Source organism: Ceratotherium simum, chromosome 17 (genome assembly GCF_057802395.1).
Source record: "Ceratotherium simum simum isolate JZ-2026a chromosome 17, ASM5780239v1, whole genome shotgun sequence".
Classification (NCBI taxonomy): Eukaryota; Metazoa; Chordata; class Mammalia; order Perissodactyla; family Rhinocerotidae; genus Ceratotherium; species Ceratotherium simum.
Window position 1 is genome coordinate 56,118,564 of NC_141916.1, and position 22,738 is coordinate 56,141,301.

At 36.4% G+C, this 22,738-nt stretch overlaps 1 protein-coding gene across 4 annotated transcripts; it reads right to left on the reverse strand.

The window, feature by feature from the left end:
- On the reverse strand, positions 1 to 22,723 carry RAD51AP1 (RAD51 associated protein 1). Of its 4 annotated transcripts, none has more exons than XM_087442879.1 (9): positions 22,598 to 22,723; positions 19,840 to 19,889; positions 18,488 to 18,629; positions 15,758 to 15,867; positions 14,261 to 14,347; positions 13,589 to 13,738; positions 7,918 to 8,024; positions 4,045 to 4,116; positions 1 to 1,406 (listed from the first exon to the last, which is right to left on the reverse strand). In XM_087442879.1, exons 1-9 carry the CDS (start codon positions 22,612 to 22,614, stop codon positions 1,311 to 1,313), a joined length of 831 nt encoding a protein of 276 aa, XP_087299005.1. In that variant the 5' UTR covers positions 22,615 to 22,723; the 3' UTR covers positions 1 to 1,310. The 4 variants fall into 4 exon arrangements, with proteins under 4 accessions (XP_087299005.1, XP_087299003.1, XP_004438806.1 ...); XM_087442877.1 differs by having other exon boundaries at positions 7,860 to 8,024; XM_004438749.3 differs by having other exon boundaries at positions 4,045 to 4,194; positions 7,860 to 8,024.
- Positions 22,724 to 22,738: the final 15 nt, after the last annotated feature.

The following is a 22,738-nucleotide window of genomic DNA, read 5'->3' on the forward strand; positions in this document are numbered from 1 at the left end:
AATAGGCAAATGCTCACTTTAATCATTATTCTAAATTACTTATTTCCACATTAACACAGACATTTCCATAAACCAAGAAGAACTGAGCTAAGTATTATACATTTTTTAATGGTTAACATGATTTGAGAATTTTCATTAAAAAGTGATCAGGAGCTGGTTGAAATTCTAATCATAAATATAAAATATCTATTACTATTTCATTCACAATGAATTCAGATCTAAGGTTCCTGAAAAGCTGCATTATCTAACATCATAATAGGGGTGACTCTGTCCGTGACAGCCACCCTCTAACACACTGGCTCCACATAAAGTGATGACTCTAAGAAACAGCTCTCCCCCTTTATATTTACAACAAAAAGGCTTAACACTTTTTGCAAAGCATTCATTTTATCATGAAATGAAGACAGTCAGAGACACATGGATACAATGGTATCAAGGAAAAGAGCATATCAAAACGTTTTCACTTTTATTAAATGTTTTGACAATGAGCGCTTCATAAAATGTCATGAAATTCTATTTGCTATACAATAACCATCTACTTCTAAGTAGGGGACATATGCCATAGCATAGCAACCATTTTAATGTGGACAATAATTCTGAATTCTTAACATAAAAACATTTGGCTAAAATATGAAACATCTACGAATTAAAGGGACAATGTAGCTTAAGTAATTTATAAGATTTTAGAAATGTCTCCTGGAAGAAACAGGAATGTTTCCTTTTGCCAGATAAACTCTGAACAGTTAAAGTTAAGGTGCCATAAACTAGACAAAGCTAGAAAGGAACATTACGTTACTAGAAAAGAACAGCATGTAATGTGGACTTCCTCATTGTCAAACTGACAACCACTTAATGACAATGACTTATTATACATAAGGAAAATAAAATATGCTCTTCAGAAGCAAATGACATTACAAGATAATTCTTATAAACAAACCTCTTATTGAAGTCTTGAATAGCTTTTCAGAGAATATAATCACAAACTGGGTAGAGATACAGTCAGCCCTCCGTATCCATGGATTCGAAACCCTGTATTCACTGTAGTATGCCATTTTATAACATGGAAGGGACTCACCGTCTGCGGATTTTGGTATCCCTGGAGGTTCCTGGAACCAATCCCCCGCAGATACTGAGGGATGACTATAATTTATATGACATTAAAAGATTCCTTCTTATTATAATACCCTCCTCAAATATAAACACAAATCAAATATAAACACACTTATAAAACTGCGATTCTCTCAATCAAAGATTTCTCCGCTCCCACACTCAGCTACTAGCGGCATTTGGATGCAGAGGTTTAACTCGCGCTAATCTGGACAAGCCAAGGCGGAGACTCTGGTTTGGGGATTTAACAAACACTCCTGCCAGTGGGCTGCTGCTGTTGCTGCTACTTCCGGATACCGCTGAAATAAAACACATTACTCGATGCTGATAATGTTACCAATCTCTTCACAGAGAGCAATTTATACAACAGAAGAGGCAACAAAAGTAGTTAAGCGTTATTCTGCTATGCAGGTTCTATCAAGATATATATTAGATCAAAAGAATGGAAAGTAGTAAAGTGCAGAAAGAACACAGTCTTGCCTATCTTCAATATTCCCATAAGCCAAGATAATGACACCAAAACTTTAAACGTGAAAGCTGAAATAGGAAAGTTGAGAGCAAATAACATTGGTCGTAAAGGTATAAAGAAATGCATGCAATCATAATTTCTAAAGTAGTAGAAAAATCTAATGCATTTTTTAAAATCTTGCAACTTTTATAAATACTCCTTGAAAGAATCTATTTTTTCAAATGTTAAACATGACAAATACTGTCTTTATTTATTTATATTATTTTCATCATGCTACCACTCTAACACAGCAATTATTTCATCAAGTATTAAATTTCAAAATGTATGCACATAAATGTTCATAGTTGATCATGATTGTAGTTGTAACAAGTACAACTGTGTATACTTTTACATGTAAAGATTTGTAAACATTTCCACGTTTCTAGCCATCTGATTTATCATTCTTAATTGCATGTATGTGCCATATATTGATCCAATTCCTACAACAAACTTTTGGGTTGTTTCTAGTTTCTCACCATTTTTCTGTAAGTGGTTATAAAAAATATGACCACTTATTACTTTTTCTTCTTTTGAATTCTTTTTTTAAGAATAAATTACCAAGAGTAGTTCCTAGGTCAAAGAATAGGTTTATTTTTATGGGCCCTGTCAAGCTGTCCTATAAAGGGATTATAAATTCATAATAAATAGTTATACCTGCTACCCCACAACCTAGAGTATACTAGATGATATTGCTTTATTATTTTCTAGTTCGAGAGGTACAAAATAGTATTTTATTATTTTAATTTACATTTCCTTAATTACCAGTGAGACTGCAATTCTTTTCATATTTCTTTCTGTTGTCTTTCTTGAGGGCCTTAGTGTGTTTATGTCCTTGGCTCATTTTCCCATTGGGATCTTGGTGGTCTTCTCCTATTTGTATAAGACAGGTACTAACTGGCAACCTGAGGGTCAAATCTAGCTCTCAGATATAGTGTTTGGACCATATGGTGTTAAAAAAAAAAGTAAACTTTTAAAAATTAGATTTCACATTAAAATCTAAATTTCTGGCTTCTCTTGAAGAAATCAGATCTGGAAATGCTAGGCCCATAATGCTGAATGTAAACAATTAGATGGAGCTGAGCAACACCTGCCTCCTTCCAAAGAGGCCTGAGCTCTCAAGTCCCACAATTCCTGCTCACTCAAGGTTATTTCTCAGGCCCAATTCACTCATTTACACCACTTGCCCTACCCTTTCACACAATGAATCTATAAGGACTTTGTGCTTTATGATATTAACTCTTTATCTGTCATTCCATTATTTCCTTTTATCTTTTTGATTATGCTACCTTTAAATTTCTACAGTCATTATATCATTTCTTTTGTCAGGGAACCACTAATTATTCCCAGAAGAAATACACTAAAGATTATCTTTTAAAGGATATGGCATCATTATTTCAGGAACTAATCTTCCTGCTTTCCTTCTCCAAAATACTTTTAAGTCCTCATTAAAATCTTAGAATTTTTAAACCAGAAAAGACTTTAAAGATTATATAGTGGCTAATATTTCAGAAGATGAAATGAAGACTCAGAGAAATTAAGTAATCATGCAGTCTTAGGCCTAAATCTGTCTATTAATACCTAGCTATCATTAGGGGGGTGATGAAGAAATGTCACTGAAAAGAAGTAAAGTAAACCTGAGGAGACTTGGAAAGACTTAGAAAAGGAGAGGGGACAAACGAAGAAAGACATACCAGACTGAGGAAACTGGATAAAGAGGCTCTGACAGAAGAATTCATACACCGTGTTTAAGGAACAAAAATGTATCAATTTCAGTGGAGAAGAGGGTTCATGTGGTTGGATCAGGGAAAGTGGAGACAGGACTAATTAGGAAGCCACCAATAGTTTGGGTATGAAATGAACAGGGCCTGCATTAGGGTTTCAGTAATGCCAAGATGCGTGAAGGTCAAAGAATTTTGAAGGATCAGTGAGGCTGTGGAGCAAAAGAAGACAAGGAGAAGTCAAGTTTGTAAGAGCAGGAGGTTGAGTCTGCCAGGGCATTTGTTAAATACTGGCATTCCTGTGCACAGGCTCTGAGGCTTCAGTCAGACTGTGGACACCAGCAGGTCTTGAGCAAACAGATTTATTGCCAACAATATGTATCAGGAATCTTAAATGTTAGTACTCTGACACTGTAATCCTAGTACTAGGAATTTATCTTAAGAAAATAATCAGGAATATGCCCACAGATTTCTAAAATAAGGATGTTTGTGCTTATTGCAACCTTATTTATAACATTGAAAAAATAATAACCTGGATGCTCAATATAAAAGAATGATAAAGCATGAATGAATGCAGCAATTAGAAACCTTGGTTTTGAAGAACATGTGATAATATGGGGAAATGCTCACATGTAACATTTACAAGTAGGAAGAAAATCTGCCAGTGGTAATTTTCCAAGCCCCTGCCCTTGATCAATAAATATACCATACCTGGTGGGACCCACTTAGGTCTCTTGCTTTCAGCTGAAGGACTGCGTATGTGTAATGGTTTCCCAGCAGCCTCTGAAGAAAGAGAAACCTTTTTTGGTGAGGGCTGAGATTCTGATCTGACAGCAGCTGGAGCAGAGTCTACTGAAGTCACTTTGAAAAATATACATAAAAAAGTTTGTCATAGAGGAGGATAAAATCTATCAGGTATGTGTAAAAATTATAGTTACATAATCTTATAAAAATTAAAGAATATCATAAATTTGAAAAACTCATTAATCAACAAATATTTATTGCCAGCCTAAGAATAGCCATCCTTCATGAGCATTCACATGCAAGGCAGTGTGGTACAAGTATTATATACATTACCTTTAACCCTTAGAGCAACTCTGATACAGATATTACTATCCACACTGTTAGACAAGGAATCAGAGGTTAAGCAGTCTGTAGCTTGATGGCTTTGAAGAAGATTCCTATGAGGAAGAACTCGTAATTCTAGAAAGTGAAGTGAAAGCTGCCCTCAAAGTAGTGGGAAGAAATAAGTCACCAGGGGTAGATGGGATATTGATAGAATTATTTCAAGTCACAGAGACAGAATCTGTCAAAATCCTAACAAGAATATGCTAACAAATATGGAAAATAAAACAGCGGCCTACAGACCGGAAATGCTCAATTATAACCCAATCCCCAAGAATGGAGATGCCAAGGAGTCCAGTTACTACAGGACCATTGCTCTAACTTCCCATGCAAGTGATGCTCAAGGTGCTGCAACAAAGGCTTTGACCTTATGAGGAGCAAGAAATGCCTGATGTCCAAGCTGGATTTCCAAAAGGGAGAGGCATGGGAGATCTAATTGTGATTATTCATTGGCTAGTGGAGTACTCCAAAGAATTTCAGAAGAAGGTTAGTCTGTGTTTAATAGACGACAGGAAAGCCTTTGACTGCATGGATCATGAAAAGCTGTGGGCTGCTCTGAAAGAAACCGGCAGCCTCAGAACCTGACTGTCCTGATAAGTAACCTTGTATTGTGGACAAGAAGCCACGTCAGGACAGAATATGGAGAGAGAGATGGTTTCCTATAGGCAAAGGTGTCAGACAGGATGCGTTTTATCTCCCTATCTGTTTAATCTCTACGCAGAGCATATCATACCAAAAGCTGGGCTAGACTCAGATGAAGGAGGAGTGAAAACTGGTGGAAGAAATATCAACAATCTGAGATAAGCAGATGACAGCGTCTTACTGGCAGAAAGCAGCAGTGACTTGAAAGGACTTGTGATGAAAGTGAAAGAAGCAAGTGCCAAAGCAGGACTGCAATTGAACATCAAGAAGACAAAGATCACGACTACAGAAGAACTACACGACTTTAACATAGACAATGAAGACACTGAAATTTTTAAAGATTTTGTGTACCTCGGTTCAGTCATCAATTTAAATGGAGACTGTAGCCAAGAAATGAGAAGGGCTCAAATGAGACTCAAAAAGGCAGCAATGAAAGAATTAGGAAAGATTATCCAGTGCAAGGAAGTGCCGTTAGAGACCAAGGCCAAGACTATCCACACCCTCGTATTCCCAGTTACTGTGTACAGGGGTGACAGCTGGACAGTGAAGCAGGCTGACGGGAAATAAGTAAAATGATTCATTTGAAATATGGTGTCGGAGGAGAGCTCTATGAATACCCTGGACTGGCAGAGAGACGAACTAGTGGGTCTTAGAGCAAATTAAGCTTGAAATATCGCTGGAGGCAAAAATGATATTTTACTGTATACTCTTCTTAATGTTAGCATCTATATTCCCTAGATCAGCATTGTCTAACAGAAGCTTTTCTGCAATGATGGAAATGCTCTATATTTTGCACTGTCCAATACAGTAGCCACTAGCCACATATAGTTATTGAGCACTTGAAATGTGGCTAGCAAAAGCAAGCAACTGACTTTTAAATTTCATTTAATTTTAATTAACTTAAATGTAATATAGCTACATGTGGGTAATGACTACCATATTGGACAGCATAGCTCTTGAAATTTTCTCTGTCAAGAGAAAAATTGTAACATGTGCCAGATGAAAGACTCTCAAAAGGTTACTCAATACATTATTAGTGGTACTAGAAATATAATCCATCTTTCCTAATTCTGAATCCCATTATTTAGCAATTAAATTTTACTTCGAATATTATATATTGAACTTCCTTGTGAAGCAACCTGCTCCAAGGTATATAGAAGACTTTAAGTGGTAAATTCCAACTTGGAAACTGAAATTTTATTTTTAGTTTTTAGTGTGTCTTGGTGAGGAAGAATAAACAAAAATCTAGAGAAAATATAAAATATATTCATTTTTTTTTCCTATTGTTAATGACTTTCTCATATCACAGTTTGTGGTAGGCAGAATAATGGCCCCTCAAAGAAGTCTATATCCTAATTCCCAGAACATGTGCATATGTTACCTTTCATAGCAAAGTGACTTAGCAGATGTGATTAAATTAAGGATCTTGAGATGGGAGGATTATCCTGAATTATCCGGATGAGCCCATGTCCTCACAAGGATCCTTATTAGTGAGAAGTAGGAGGGCGAGTCAGAGTGACATGACGTAGCAAGTCCCTGCCACTGCTGCTTTTGAAGACAGAAGTGGGCCCCCAGCCAAGAAATGTAGATGGCCTCTAGAAGCTAGAAAAGGCAGGAAAATGGATTCTCCCTTAGAGCCTCCACAAAGGAACAGAGCCCTGCTGACAGCTTGATTTTAGCCCAGTGAGAACCATTTTGAACTTGTGACCTGCAGAATTGTAAAATAATAAATTTGTGTTGTTTTAAGCCACTAAGTTTGTGACAATTTGTTACAGCAGCAATTGGAAACTAATACACAGCTTTATCTCTAAAAACCCCTGCATTTAAAATCTAATTTCTGGAAACCAGATGAATTTGTCAACTAAACACAACACTAATTAAAACTTTACTAATTCAGAATACAGTGGAGGGAAGAATATGACTCAATCAGTATTTAATTCTTATTTCTTAGTAAGTACTCAGCACCACGCTATTTAAGGTGAGAGCAACTCCCACCATTAATAAATGGAGTCTGAATAATGGAAATTTTAGTTTCAAATAGCAAATATATTAAACAACTAAGACATAAAAATATATATCAATAAGTAAAATGAATCAGGTTAGTGGAAATTATATTTTTACAATAATCTATCACATATTATGAACTCAAAATACCCTAACTTCTTTTACACAAGAAACAGGTATTCCATGTTCAAGTTGTCACAAATTCCAAAGGTTTTATTGTAAAAATGGTTTCTAACTGAATTTGTTTTGAAAAAATAAAAAGGCCCTAAACATGTGGTAAAAGGCTTCTCAAATCAAAGACTAAGTCAAGTATAAAAGTAAGAAATTAGAATCATGCCAACTTCCCTGTTTAATTGCCTGGAGAAAATGTGCTTCAGTGGATACAGCTGAGGCTCGAATGGACGAACCTGGGTGCAAATTCTAGCCCCTCACTTATTAGCTGTAAGAATTCCAACAAATTATTTCACCTCTGAGCCTCAGCTTTCTCACAGTAGCAGGCAGGTGATAACAGCCATCTCAGAGGGTGCTGTCAGTCTAACGGAGGTAAGAAACAGTGAGTGCTAGATAGGGAAGGGACTCAGTACTCTTGTCTGCTTTTCTCCCTTCCGTGCCCCACTCTGCTTTCTTCTATGCATTTTAACTAGAAATGAACACTGGCAAAATGTTAAGAAGAACAGAGCCAAAGATAAGAAAAACACATTAAATAGACAAAATACGTTTCCTTTAAAAACTTAAGCATTTTTAACTACGCTTACCCAAAGCATTACATTTGGATTTAGGTTTCTTCTCTTTCTTTTCAACTGGGGATTTTACCTTCACTTCTTTTTTTTTAATTTCCTTAACTTTACTTTTTCTCACAGGGAAGTCTTCATCATGGTCTTCACTCTCATTATAATCAGAATCATCTTCAGCATCTTCACCTAAAACAGAAGATTATATACTTCACCTTTGTTCTACACAGTGAGGCTTCTGTTGCCTCGACTTTACAGCTTTTGCACCCGATTCTTGGGCACTTTTGTGCCATGCCTTTTCTGGTAGCAAAACACTGCAGTGATCAAGAGCATGGTTGCCTGGGTTTGAATCCTGGCCCCTCCACTTACATGCTGTGTGACCTCAGACAGGTCGCTAACTTCACTGTGCCTCAGTTTCCTATGTATAAAGTGGGGATAACCATAACTTACATCATAGGGTTGTTGTGCAGATTAAATGAGTTAATATAGGTAAAGCATTTAGAATAACATCCAGCACATAGCAAGCAAAATAGAATTGTTTGCTATTACTCTTATCATGATAACTTCCCATCAGTAATCTTTACTTTGATTTTACCAGTTTAAGTCAGTAACTTTTGAAAAGAGTGGTAGGGTATAACATTAGCTACTCTTTCAAAATGATGATCTTGCTGGTAATAATAATGGTATACCTTCCCTTAATCACATAAACTTCAATATTCTAGAATAGAAACCCACTGAGAATTGAGAAGAGACTAATCACACCACAGCAATCTTAACTGATAATCCCATATGTGATTTCATTTGGAACACACACACCTCCACCTTCCCACAAACTCTTTTCTGTGCTGCATGGGATGAGAGGAGCCAGTGCTGTAATATGTTAAGTAGCTGCAGCTGCACTGGAAAAAAAAAGCTTGGAGAATACCTGATAGTTAAGCAATTATCCTTCTATTTTGGAGGGAGGAAAGGTGATCAGAAAACCACGTCTTGTAAATAATAAACTCTGAAAACTAGATATAAATAAGGATTATTCCTATATTCATAAAAAACTTTTTTACATTTTTTTATATTATAAAAGCAGTACCTGTTTATTGCAGAAAATGTAGACCACACAAAAAAAGTATTAAGGAAAAAGAACATCTGCTCCCTGATCTCACCACTCAGAGATAATAACTGTTATACCCACCATATACAATATCTACCTACCTATATGAAATAATATATTTTGTATAAAAATAAAAATATCTATGAAAATTTTCAAACATACACAATAGTAGATAATAATAAACTATTGCTCAGATTCAACAATCATCAATATTTTGCTACATTTGTTTCCTCTCTCTCTCTTCTCTTCTCTTCCCTTTCCTTCTTGGAGTATATTAAGTAAATCCTAGGCATTGCATTATTATACTCCTACATGCTTCAGAATGCATCTCTAAAACACAAGGCCTTTTTTTAACACAACAATGTCATTATCATATCTAACAATAGTTTCTTGGTATTACCTTCTATCCGGTCTATATTAATCACTTTTAATATAGAATAAAATCTCCTCCCTTTTTCTCCCATGCCTTTGACTTGCTGAAGTAACCAGGTCAGTTGTCCTATAGAATGTCCCACATTCTGGATTTATCTGTTTTCTTCCTTATGGTGTCATTTAACTTATTCTTGCATTTTTTGTGAGCTGGGATTTTCTCAAGGCTCAATTAGAATCAGGCTCACCTTATTATTATTTTTTTGGCAAGAATATACTTCATAGGTGATGCTCTGTACTTCATGTTACATCATATAGAAAGCCCATAATGTATGGTTGGCCCACTCTTAGTTGGTTCAGTTGATGCCAGCCTGAATTCTCCATTGTAAAGATCCTCAGCCTTCCATTGATGATCTTTGCCTAAATCAATGATGTAATTATGATCTTAAAATCACAATTTGCTTATTCTATCATTCTTTCCACACAAAGTTTTAAAAACAGATAAAAGTAATCAACCCACGTAGTCACATAATGGCTACTGTGTTATATGGAACTAGCCACATAAGGCCAGCAGATCACATGAAGGCTGTTATAAATAGTACCTTGCAAAATCAAGTAATTATTTCTGGAGTCCCAAGACTCCAGATGTTCAGGGAGGGCAAATAGTGAAGTTTCTCTAACATTTCAGAATATAGTATCTAGGAGGGCAAAACTTTCTATGTATTCAATAGTTCTGGTATTGCATGCTTTCTTTTCTTGGCTTGAGAGGATAAATGGTCGGAGCTGGCTATAACTCTAACAAGTTTATCTAAAGATGGGGTCCAAATGATCTTCATTAGTCAACTGAGAAAGCAGTTGAAATAATTTAGAGGTGGGAAGATGGAGATCCCAGAATCCCAAGTCATTAGCGTACCATATTGGAAAATCTGGAAGGCCCAAAGACTTGGGTTATGGATTCTGGGAATCTTTAGACATCCTTAAGAAAAGTCTGATGTTCTCTCCCATTTTAACTTTTCTTTCCCTACTGAAGGTCACAAATGATCCCTTCTCTTCTCATCCAGGGTGAGCCAGTGCAGGGGGAAAACTCTGACATGTCACCTAAAGAAAAGGACCCTGCTCCAAAACAGTATCAGGTTGTCTGAGATGATACCAGTTATACATTCAAGTATAATAAAAAATCACCTCTGAGGGGACTGGAGAGCTGTTAGTCATCCTTGGCTTAGGGTGAATGGAAATAGACTGATTGTATTGCTCCTTAAAATACACTAGCATAAGGAGGAAATGTTTGTCTTTCAATTTAAGGTAAAGCAGGCTTGGCTGGAGTAGCTTAAGGAAGTTTAAAAGGCCAGAAAACAGTGTAAGGCTTTTGCATTCTTGGGGTGGGGGACAGAAGAGGAGCCAGAAAGCTAGAGAGGCAAGGATAAACGTTTGCCTGAAGCTTAGTTTGTATATGACAGCACAGGCTAGAGGGCAGTTATCACCCCCTCAGCTAATGAGCTGGCTCCCTGTAAGGGCTGAGGACTGCTTCTCAGGGCTGGACCACACGACAATTTATAGATAAAATAGCCATACTTGCAGTTTGGTGGAAAGCATAATAATGCAACAGGGGGAAAAAACCAAACCAGCTCTCAAAGAGCTAGAGAAGAGTCATTTTCGTCCACAAGTGATGCAAGAAGATAAGGGATTCTTCTCAGAACCTAAGAATTTTTAACTATCTACTATGACATAAACCATTAGCATTATTTTCTCCCAATGTTCTAACCAGTTAAACATCCAAGAAGGATTCAGACATTCCATTTACTGACAAATCATTTTTACCACAACAGCTTCCCAGTATGATTACTGTCCACAATACAGTGATAACAACACTCATTATCAGAATTCACAATAAAATCACCATTTAACAACCACATCTTCCCCAAACAACTATAGGTCTTGAATCTGTCTAAAGGAAGTGATGATAATTTTCAGTTAAAAATATTTTTTGCAGTCCTCATATCCAGCATAACCTCAGAAGCACTCATATTTCAATAAATGTTTTCCTTGCTATTTTTCTTGTTTTCTTTATCTTAAATCACCATTCAACTGTACAAAATTTGAAATTAAAATGTATTCTTATCTCAGAATTATGGCTCATATTTCATCTCAAAAATATTTGGTTATGCAGAGTTGAGTAAGAAAAACAACTTGCAACTGAGCTATTTACTTTAATGATTATTTCCTTTAAAAAAATTTTAATTGTGGTAAAAAAACACATAAAATTTACTACATTAACAATATTTAAGCATACAGTACAGCAGTGTTAAGTGTATTCACATCGTTGTGCAACAGATCTCCAGAACTTTTTCATCTCGCAAAACAGAAACTCTATACGCGTTAAACAACTCCTCATTCCCTCTTCCCCCAGTCTCTGTTAACCAACCATTCTACTTTCTGTTTCTATGAATCTGACGATTTTAGACACCTCATATAAATGGAATCACAGTATTTCTCTTTTGTGACAAGCTTATTTCACTTGGCATGATGTCCTCAAGGTTCATCCAAGTCGCAGCATGTGAAGGATTTCTTTCCTTTCTAAGGCTGAACAATATTCCACTGTATGTATAGCCCACATTTTGTTTATCCATTCATTTGCTGATGGACATTTAGGTTGCTTCCACCTCTTTGCTATTGTTAATAATGCTGCTATGAACATGGATGTGCAAATATTTGAGACGCTGCTTTCAATTCTTTTGGATATATACCCAGAAGTGGGATTGCTGGATCATACGGTATCCATTTTTAATTTTTTGAGGAACTGCCATACTGTTTTCCACAGTGGCTGCATCATTTTACAATCCCAACAAGAATGTACAAGGGTTCTAACTTCTCTGCATCTTCACCAACACTTGTTATTTTCTGTTTTTTGACATCCTAATGGGTGTGAGGTGATATCTCATTGTGGTTTTGATTTGTATTTCCCTAAGGATTAATGATATTGAGCATCTTTTCATATGCTTTTTGGCCATTTGTGTATCATCTTTGAAGAAATGTTTATTCAAGTCCTTAACTATTTACTTTTAAGAGCAGAGGGGTGGTTTTAAAGTCACTATCAAAATCATGATTTCCATAAAAACTTACTTTATAAAATGGTCCAAGAGATTATCTGAAGTTGGGATGCAAATAAGACAATATTTTTCTTTTTAAATATATATCATACCTCAAGAAACATAACCTGTGAATTATATAAACCCAACAAACAAAGCAAGTGATTTCACATCCACATACAAAACAAACGTTTTAATCCTTTATTAAAGATAAATTAATTTTGTTAGCATGCTAAGTAGACTTGCAATTTATAACTTTAGGATATAACTTTAGAATTGTGTACTGATTTCTCCATAGAGCTCCTGCCTTGGGATCACCTGGGTCATACAGAGGGGCAGGTATTGGTTAAAAAGGCAGATTTCTGGGCTCTGCCCTGCCTTCCTCTTCTTCATAGCCCTTCCATGATGCACTTGACACATTACATATTGTTACCATCTGCGTCCTCTCACTCGAATGTAAGCTCCTTAGGGGAGCTCTGTTTGTTGTGTTCACTGCTGTATCTCTAGTGTGCAGAATATAATGCATATAACAGGTACTCAAATATTTGTGGAATGAATGTTGATGAACAAACCTGTTACTGTTTGTTGATAGTATGTTAAAATCTATCAAAATATAGCTTCTGATTTGGCATAAATTTATTAATTTATTCATTTTAATTTTTAATCAATATATCATGATGCTCTGTCAAGATCACTGTGCTTCCCATTTGCCTTAATTTCTGAATGAGCCTGGAAACAACTGTCACAATCAAATACAGGTTTCATATCTCTTCTACCCCAAAATATTTCACAAATTTCTACTACATCCAGAAAAAAGTCTACACTTAGAGTGGATGTGAGACCCTCCACGATTTAGTGCTGGCCTGCCTCTTTAGGCAACACTCTTCCCTGCAGGCCTCAGTGAACTTCTGTGCGTGCACTTGTCTATGCCACTGTTTATGCTTTCTTATCAGTCAGAACTGCTCTTTTATCCCTTTCGTTTGTCTAAATGCTATTCATTTCAAGACACGGCTTAAAGGTCACCTCCAGATAAAGCTTTCTCCCCAAATGCCACAGCTGAATTTAAGTGGCCTGTGTGTCCCTCAAGTTAGCATACACCAAACATTCAGCCAGTGCTTTGCATACATTAACGGTCTCTAAGAACTTTCTACTCAATTTCCATAAGATTCATTTTGAGGTAGGATATAACTTACCAGTTGCAAAGTCTGGTTCGGAGTCATTAGCACCATCACCGTCACCGTCTTCCAAAAGAATCTTCCTTTGTTGCACCACAGCTTTAGATGCTGCTTTTCTTTTCCCTTGAACACCATGAAAATCATCTTCCTCAGTAATCTTATCCAAATCTTCAGGATGAGCATGAAAATCAATGGAAAGCCTTTTGTGACAGGTAATATTTAAAGAGCTGCAGAGTAGACTCCTATTACATCTGTTGTTTTTATTTGCCCAGCTTCATCCCTCCCCTGCTTCTAGTAATAGACCACAAAGCCCAATCTGGACCAATCATAATACATCAGTCCCCTGACCACAGAGTCTGGCTTAAGGATAAGTCCAAGCCCCAACCTGAGAGAGTCTTTCCCCAAGAATTTTCAGACTGGAGCTGGGAAGATGCAGCTCCTTTCTTCAGTGGTCAATTGCTATTGACTAGAAGCTATGGGTAGTCATGACCCTCCATCAGGGAAGAAATTGAGTCTGCAGTAAAAGAGAAGAAAACTAAAACACAAAGAAACAAAGGGGAAGAGGTAAAGAGAACCTTGATAAATTTAAAGACCTTGGTTCTGGCTACAGTTTCAGGAATTTAAATAAAGTCAGAAAAATAACATTCTTGATACAAAAAACAAATATTATTATTAATATTGAAAACTTACCTAAATAATCACTGGCTACACTGCAGTTGGAGATATGGGGAGACTTATTCATTCTTTCTATTTCACTATTGCCACGTTTTTCAATGCCTAAATATAAGGAAGAAGTAAGAAGATACCTATGCACCTTAATCAACCAATGTCTAGAAATAGGAAGATTAGAGCTAAAATGTAATAGCATCTGGCTACAGATAAACGATCCAAACTAAACAAGCACAAAGATTTTACTTGGAGAGGCCAGCATATCCTTAGGAATTTGGGCTCTGGAATCAAACAGACTTAATCAGACTTAAGTTCAAATTTAGCATCTACCACTTAAACTGGCTATCTAACCATGGGAAAGTTGCTTATCCTCTCTAAGACTTAATTTCCTCATCTATAATGTGGAGATAAAAATAGTGTGGCGATTATATGGGGTTATTGTGGGGGATTAAATGTTGATCACATGTGGAAATTGCTTATTGTGGTGCCCAGCACATAGGAACGAGTCAATAAATATTAACTATCATTTCTGTGTAGGCGGATCCATGCTTTTACTAACATAAAGACTCTTCAATCATTACAATAACCTTAAAATGATCTAAAATATTTTAAGAGGACTTTAAGTCATGATAATTGGTATTATTAAATCCCAGTGCTATAAAGTGCATTATTCTATGAGAAGTAATACTTCCAAGAAAATCCTGCTATATATTCTACAAGCTCTTATAGGAGAGAGACGAATTTTATTTTCTCAATTTTAGATATAATACATGACAATTCTAGGTTTCTTTGATTCCTGATTACCAAAAGGCCCCCTAATCAACACTGTCTTATTTATTTTCAAACAGGAAGCAAAACTGATTTAAACATCTATATCCCTAAATAAGCTAATGGGCTAAAAACATCCTCCAACATAGAAGAAGTTAAGCCAAAACAATTTAATCCAACAAGCATTTTAGCAGTTTGAATGTCTTTTCCAGCAATGATTTGTGCATCTCAAGAATATCAATACTGCCACCTGCTGCATAGTTACCAGAAAAGTCAAAGGAGAAAAATCCACAGAGAAATCCAGAAGTCATAAATCTCTTAAATTTACTGAGCTTGCGAACAAAATTAGTACCTTAACCTTCGTAAATAATAACCATTACCATCATTAGGTCATGTTTAACTAATGTGAATTTTAAGAGAAAGGAAGTGGATTGTTAGGATTGTATAGATCAATTCATTTGATCAAGAAATTAACTTTTCACTGTACACAAAGATGTAATTTGAACATCCAAGCTCATAGTTCATGCCCTCAAGCTTACTTTGGGTGTTAGGCAGAGATGTATGTATGTACGTATATAAGATTTATGGAACAGAACAAACAATTGAATCTAACTGTACCCTCTGCAAACTGCTTCATTTATCGTCCAAATATTAAAATTTTATTCTCTCCTCTGTAAAGGCTCATCCAAAGAAATAATTACAAAAGCAATAAGAAGGTTACGAAGATAAATATGTAAAAAATAAAGTTACTTTTATCTTGAGACTCCTCCACATCTATGGTGACTGCTGGAAGTTCCTTCACCGATAAAGCTAGTGCGACTTCTAAGTCTCTCTGGTAGAGCTTGTCATCTAAAGCCACCCTACAGTAGAAACACAAATAATAATGAGTTTTTTAAAAAATCAATTTCAAATAAACAGTAAAATTGGAGATTTTCCTGAATTACTATTTGAGAGTTGTTAACTTCACAAAAATGTGTTTAAACAACAATCATGACCATGATTGACCTTTAATGATAAGACTCCTAAAATATGGCAATGTCACGTTATATCTGGCATCAGAGATTTGAAGCAGGAGCAACACGTGCCGTCACACCTGCTGTCTCCTTTCACTGTGATGTCTGTCCTTACTACCAGCTCCATCCAGGTGGGAAGCACCTGCTCAACCCAGAAAAAAGACTTGGCTCAAATATCACTTCCACTTAGAAATCTTCCTTGAACTCACTCACACCTCCTTAGACAGCAATTATGATTATAGCTCTTATATTAAATTAGAATTTCTTTTTTTTACATATGTTCCTCCTAATCTAGACTTTAACAAATATTTCACCAAGTACTTACTGTGTATGAGGCACTGCACTAGATAGGATACTAAAGGTACCTTCAAGGAGTCTGCAATTAAAGAGCAGGTTAGGGAAATAAGACACACTAATAATTATCCCATATAAGAGATGATTATGTCTCCTAGTCAAGGTGGTCAGAAGCACTATGGTGTGAAAGAGGAAGAGAAATCAAAGACAAGTTAGAAAAGGAGAGGTTACAGAAAGGAAGAAACACTGAGATGCACCTTGAAGGATTTATTATTTTTCTAAAGTGACAGTTTTATTGAGACATAATTCATGTAGCATAAAATTCACCCTTTTAAAGTGAACAATTTAACAGTTTTTAGTATATTCACAGAGTTGTGAAACCATCACCGCTATCTAATTTCAGAACCTTTTCATCACTCCAAAAAGAAAGCCTGTATCATTAGCAGTCATTCCCTGTGTACCCCTCCCCAGCATCTGGCAACTACTAATCTACTTCCTGGTTTCTATGGACTTGTCTATTCTGGACATTTCATATTAATGGAATCACACTATTGTGGGCCTTTTGTGTGTGGCTTCTTTCACTCAGTATAATGTTTTCAAGGTTCATCCATGTTGTAGCATATATCAGTACTTTATTCCTTTTTATTGCTGTATTCCACTGTATGGATATACATTTTATTCATCCATTGATAGACATTTAGACTGCTTCCATTTTTCAGCTATTACGAATAATGCTGCTATGAATATTCATGTACATGTTTTTGCGTGGGCATGTTTTCATTTCTCTTGGTTATAGGTCTAGGTCACTCTGTGTTTAACATTTTGAGGAACTGCTACTCTGTTTTCCAACGTGGCTGCAGCATTTTACATTCCCAGTAGCAATGTACAAGGGTTCCAATTTCTCCACATCTTCCTTAACACTTGTTATTGTCTATCTGATTATGGCCATCCTAGCAGGTATGAAGTATTACCTCACTGTGGTTTGGATGTGTATTTCCCTGATGGCTAAGGAGGTCAAGCATCTTTTCATGTGCTTATTGGCCATTTGTATATATTCTTTGGAGGAATGTCTACTCAAATCCCTTGCCTTTTTTTTTTTGGCGAGGAAGATTGGCCATGAGCTAACATCCGTAGCCAATCTTCTTCTTTTTTGCTTAAGGAAGAGTGGCCCTGAGCTAACATCTGTGCCAACCTTCCTCTACTTTAAATGGGATGCCGCCATAGTATGGCATGATAAGCAGTGCATAGGTCTGCGCCCAGGGTGCGAACCTGCAAACCCCAGGCCCCCGAAGCTGAGTACGTGAACTTAACCACTACGCCACTGGGCTGTCCCCCCTTGCCCATTTTTCAAATTGGGTTATCAGTATTTTTATTGTTGAGTTTTAAGAGTTCTTTATATAGTCTGGATACAAGTCCCTCATCAATTATTTGATTTGCAAGTATTTTCTCCCATTTTGGGGGTTTTTTTCTCTATACTTAGAATGTAGTACAAGTTCAAAAACAAAAAGAAAAAAAAGAAGAAAATAAAGAGAATGACATGGGGTAAGTTTCTCTATGTTAATTAACTCTTCTCATACTTGCAGCATAAACCATCACAGGCTCCATGCTCCATTTGTTAATATTCCTCCTCTGCCGGTCTCCTCTCCATACTACAAGTTTTGGGCCTCTCAGGACTCCCTTCTCTCACTCTCTCTTCTGAACTCTTGCTATTAACTAATGGAACTCCAGGGTTAGTCTAGAAACTATGAGACCTTCTCACTGATAGACAAATCTTAAGAATATAAAGAGAAAATATCTTTTATCTGCAGAAAAATACACGGCTTTAAATTTTATAAAACTGTCCTCACAAATGTAATTTTTAACAAAGTAGTCTTGCAAGACTTGAGGACTTCAGACAGGTATGGGATTCTGCAAAAGTAAGCTATAACTTCTACATTTGTAATTATGATTGTCTTACTACTTAAATGACATTCCTTACATGTTTGTGAACTTCTTTTTTACGTCAGAAAGTCAGAAGGGGATTAATAGTACATCCCTGTTCTCCTACATGCACTAAATAAAATAATACCTATGATTCTGCTTGAGTTCTAATTTAAATCAAGAGTTCAAATCTGTCTCTCTTTTAAATTAACACATCTAATGTTGTATATTTACTGTATGTCTTACCTCTCACCTTTTTTTAGGGGTTTTCTCTTGTAGTGGCATGTCTTCTTTCTGGAGATTTTTCAATTTAGGTTTTGTTTTTTCTATTTTTGACTCCTTTGGTGTTGTTCTTGATTTCTTATTTAGAGGTGTAGTTGCAGAAACAAAATCATCTATTTATGTGTGAATTAAAAATAAAAGAATACATAAAATTGCTTTAGGAAAAGTAAAAAATAATAAAATTATGTTCTTAGCAGTTGAAATTCATTATAGTGTGTGTTCAAGTTTTAAAGGTTAAGCAAATTGTTTAATTTCCACAATTTAAAAAATATTGTTGGTATATTGTTCATCTTTATTCTCATTCATACTTTTCAACTTTCTTTTAGTGGCTTTTGTTTATTAAAATATCAATCTATCAAAAACCAATTCACTAAAAAACGGATATAGTTCTTCTGTTGACACTCAACATAAAACTGCTGTAGCTTTTAAACACACATGACACATGTATGCATAGCTTCAGAGTACATGTAGTTTTAATTGCATACTTTAGCATTTATTAATACATGTTGTCTCATTTATGCTTCTCTATGTAGGAATACGATCACTTATGACTTGCCTCCTACCTCTACCCCATAGCACCTAGGACACAACTGGCAATTTATAAATATTTGGTGACAGACTGATAACAGTAATAAAAATCTAGAAGTTAATTCTATATTATTTTCTCCCAAGTCTTAGACACACTTAAGGCTGAGCCCAAGGCAAAACACAGATTCCTTCAAACCTCGGAATTACTAAATATTTGACGCACAGAAAGCTCTGGTGGTCTGAAAAATACAAAACCTACTTCAAAATATAATGTAATCTAACCCAATGTTTCTCAAACTTTTTGATCAAAGTTCCCTTAATAGCAGAGACAAGTAAAGGTATAACCCAATAGGGTATAGCTTAAGCCTAACCTTTCTTCAAGGTCTTGCTTTATTGTACGATTAATGGAGATTTCATATTACATCCTGTAACACATTTGCATCTCAGAAAGACAGTGTGTTACTTCTTAGGGGAAGGGATAGGAGAAGACAAACTCCATTTTGAAAAATATGAAACTAGAGTAGTTTAGACCTGAAGAGCCATTTCACCGGCCCTGTTTATTTATCACTTACCTACATAATTCTTGTCAGTGTAATTATCAGCATAATTATTCCAAATGCTTAGAAAATTATTTTTCCAGACACGCCTCATATGCAACTGAATAATATAGTAATATGTTCAATATTTGAGCTATATATATATATATATATATATATATATATATATATATATAATATAAATTCTGAGGAAATAAATTTCCAAATCTTTAAAGCAAAAATAAGAATCTCTACTTACCATCACTGTCAGAGTCCTCAAACTGTGAGTAATTGACCGGTTTCTTATTCCTATAACCAAGAAAGAAATTTTTCATTTGCACACATGTCAATTTCTCACCTCCTATCCTTAAGACCAATAATAGTCTTGAGTAAATGAAAATCTGTTTGGATTCTCTTAAGAATACTTAAACTTAAAACACAGTCTGGATTTTACAGTAAGGATTTAGCATTAGCTGAAACAGTTATAACTATACTTGATAAGGAAAAGATTTAATTGATAATTCACAAAGTAAGCATAATCAATATAATTAACACTCAATTTATATACTGTTTAATTGCTGTTGGGCATTTACAAGTTCCTGTTGTATGTATCCTTTTGTTTTATACGTGCATTCTCTCTTCCTCATTAGGTTATAAACTTCCTGACACTAAAGGACATTTTACTTTTTTTATCTCCCCACAATACTAAATAATGTTCTTTATGCAATGGACAGTTAAAAAATGGTGAGTGACTTTGTACTTTGCCACCTGAAACAAATCTTTATACTACTTTAGAGGGCACTAGAAGAAAGTGATATTAAAGTGAAAAAAATAAAGTCATTTCCTTCCTCTTCCTCTAGGTACTAAATGAAATGGTATTCTAGTTTTCATTTCTATCTTTTGCCAAATACCCAACTGTGAATAACCTAGGTTGTCAGTTGTTCCTTCAAGTAAAAATGGTGTTCTCTGAAAAAGAGGCTAGCTCAGCTCACAACTCAAACAACCTCACACATGCTTCTTCTTAAGACAACCACTGTAGAAGTGCTCTGTGCGTGCTTAAGAGTTCCTCAAACAGGATATTAAAATAAAGCGTACTCTTGTTACTCTCCTACTCTTGGGGGTTAAAAAACTTGAGAGCTGAATAAAATATGGAAACCCTTTTAGAAATTCTGGGATTGAATAACAGTAAAATAAAATCAAAACCCTTAAAAAAAAGAAGTATGGTCAATGATTGAGCTATAACGAATATAATAATTCTTACTACTTCATCAAGCGCATTCTTAAGTGAATGGTATTTTCTTTTTTCTTTTTTTTTTTTTACTGAGCATGTAGCAGTAAAGAATATGATGACTACTCATTCAGTTTGTGCCACTGCCTTGATTCGTGCTAAGGTGCTGGCAGTTTTACCACTATTGCAGTGCAAATGACAGAACAATGAAAAAAAGCAAGTAATGTCTTAGTATTATTATGAAAATAGTTTTGACCTCATGGACTTCCAGAGAGGGTCTCAGGGACCAAAGCATGCAGACCATACTTGGACAACTGCTGTTCCAGACAAAGGGATTATGTCTTTGCTACTTGGATGTTTAAAACCCACTTCAAAATTAACACGTTCAAAACGGAACTCTTGATCCCCCATACCTCCTGAATCCATTCCTTTTCCTAGTCTTCCCCACCTCAGTTAGTACTAAGATCATCCATTCAGTAGCTCAGGCCAAAAATACTGTGAAGTCATCCTTGATTCTTTTTTTCCCTTAGCTCTTCATCCACTTCTTCAGCACGTTCTAGCAGCAATACCTCCAAAATATATCCCAAATTCATCTGTCCCATTCCTGTCCACTGATAACACCCTACTCCAAACCACTACCCAACGATATAACAGCCTCCGAACTGGTTGCCCTGCTCTCCTTCTGGTCACCCTTTCTTCCATTGATTCTCCACCAGCAACTAGTGAACTTTTTATAAACCCAAAATCAGATTTCTCTCCCCTATTTAAAACTCTCCATTGACTTCCCATTGCACTTAGAACAAAATCCAAACTCCTTTCCAAAGCCTAGAAGGCCCTACTTGCTCTCTGGCCCCTGCTTATTTCTCTAACCTAATCCCCCAAAATCCTTCCCACTGCTTGCTAATACTACAGGCTAATTACTGGCCTTCTTTCTGTGCCTCAAACACCGTCAAGTTCAGGGCCCTGGCTCCTGTTCCCTCTACCTGGATTGCCCCAGATTTTCACTGGCTAGCTCCTTCTTGTCATTCATGTCTCAGCTCATGTATTATCTCCTCAGAGAGGCACATTCTAACTATCTTCTTTAAAGTAAGGCTTTCCTCCTTCTCAATCTCGATCACTTTGCCATGTTTATTTTTGGCTCCCTAACCTCACCCCTTGACTAGAATGTAACTTCCCACACCTAGTACAGTATGGAAGTAAATATATTCAATAACTTTACTAAATGAATGGCTGACCCTAGGCCTCCATGGCATTCAACTGTGGGTAATCGAGGAATAGTTTCAAATAGTACAATGGACAGCACAGAGGATCTGGAGCCAGGTGACTTAGGTTTTAGTACTATCCTGCCACTCTCTAGCTGTGTAACTCAGGTAAATTGGCCTTTATGCCTAGGAGTTTAAATCGATAAAACAGGGATACTTAGACTGCTATATCAAAGAACTACAGTCATGAACAAATGAAGCAACACTTAAGTAGGAGTCCGGTGAACTGTAAAGCGCTGTTCGAATGCTAACACACAAGGTCTTACTTGAACGGGGTAAGTAAAAGAAATGGCAACAGCTGCGAAGGGAGGCAAAGAGCAAGAAAAAGCTAGATGCCAGGATACTTCTGAGGAATGGGCGGCTCTCAGTGGAGACTGGCGAGTTTCCCAGTAACCGTCCACCCCACCCCACCATCGCTACCCGCCGTCCTACTCGGCCCTTTCCCCTCAATCGTGTGTAGGTAAAGCTGCCTACAGCGTCCTCCTGCTCTTTCTCCCCAGCCCCGCCGGACGTCACGAACTACTCGCCTCACAGGCCGCACCATGCCCCCTTCAAGGCTGGAAACTCGCAGCTCTCAAGTTCGTGGCGGCAGCAGCGGCGGTTTCAATTCCCGCCGAAAACCAGACACGGAGCTCTCCGCCCCCTGCCACCAGTCCTCCAATGACCAC

Coding starts and splice junctions, on each gene's coding strand:
- RAD51AP1 (XM_004438749.3), bottom strand. Junction 13,739..14,260: donor TGTAGCCAGTGATTATTTAG/GTAAGTTTTCAA, acceptor CTCATCCTGAAG/ATTTGGATAAGATTACTGAG. Junction 4,195..7,859: donor ATCCAAATGTAATGCTTTGG/GTAAGCGTAGTT, acceptor TATTTTTCAAAG/TGACTTCAGTAGACTCTGCT.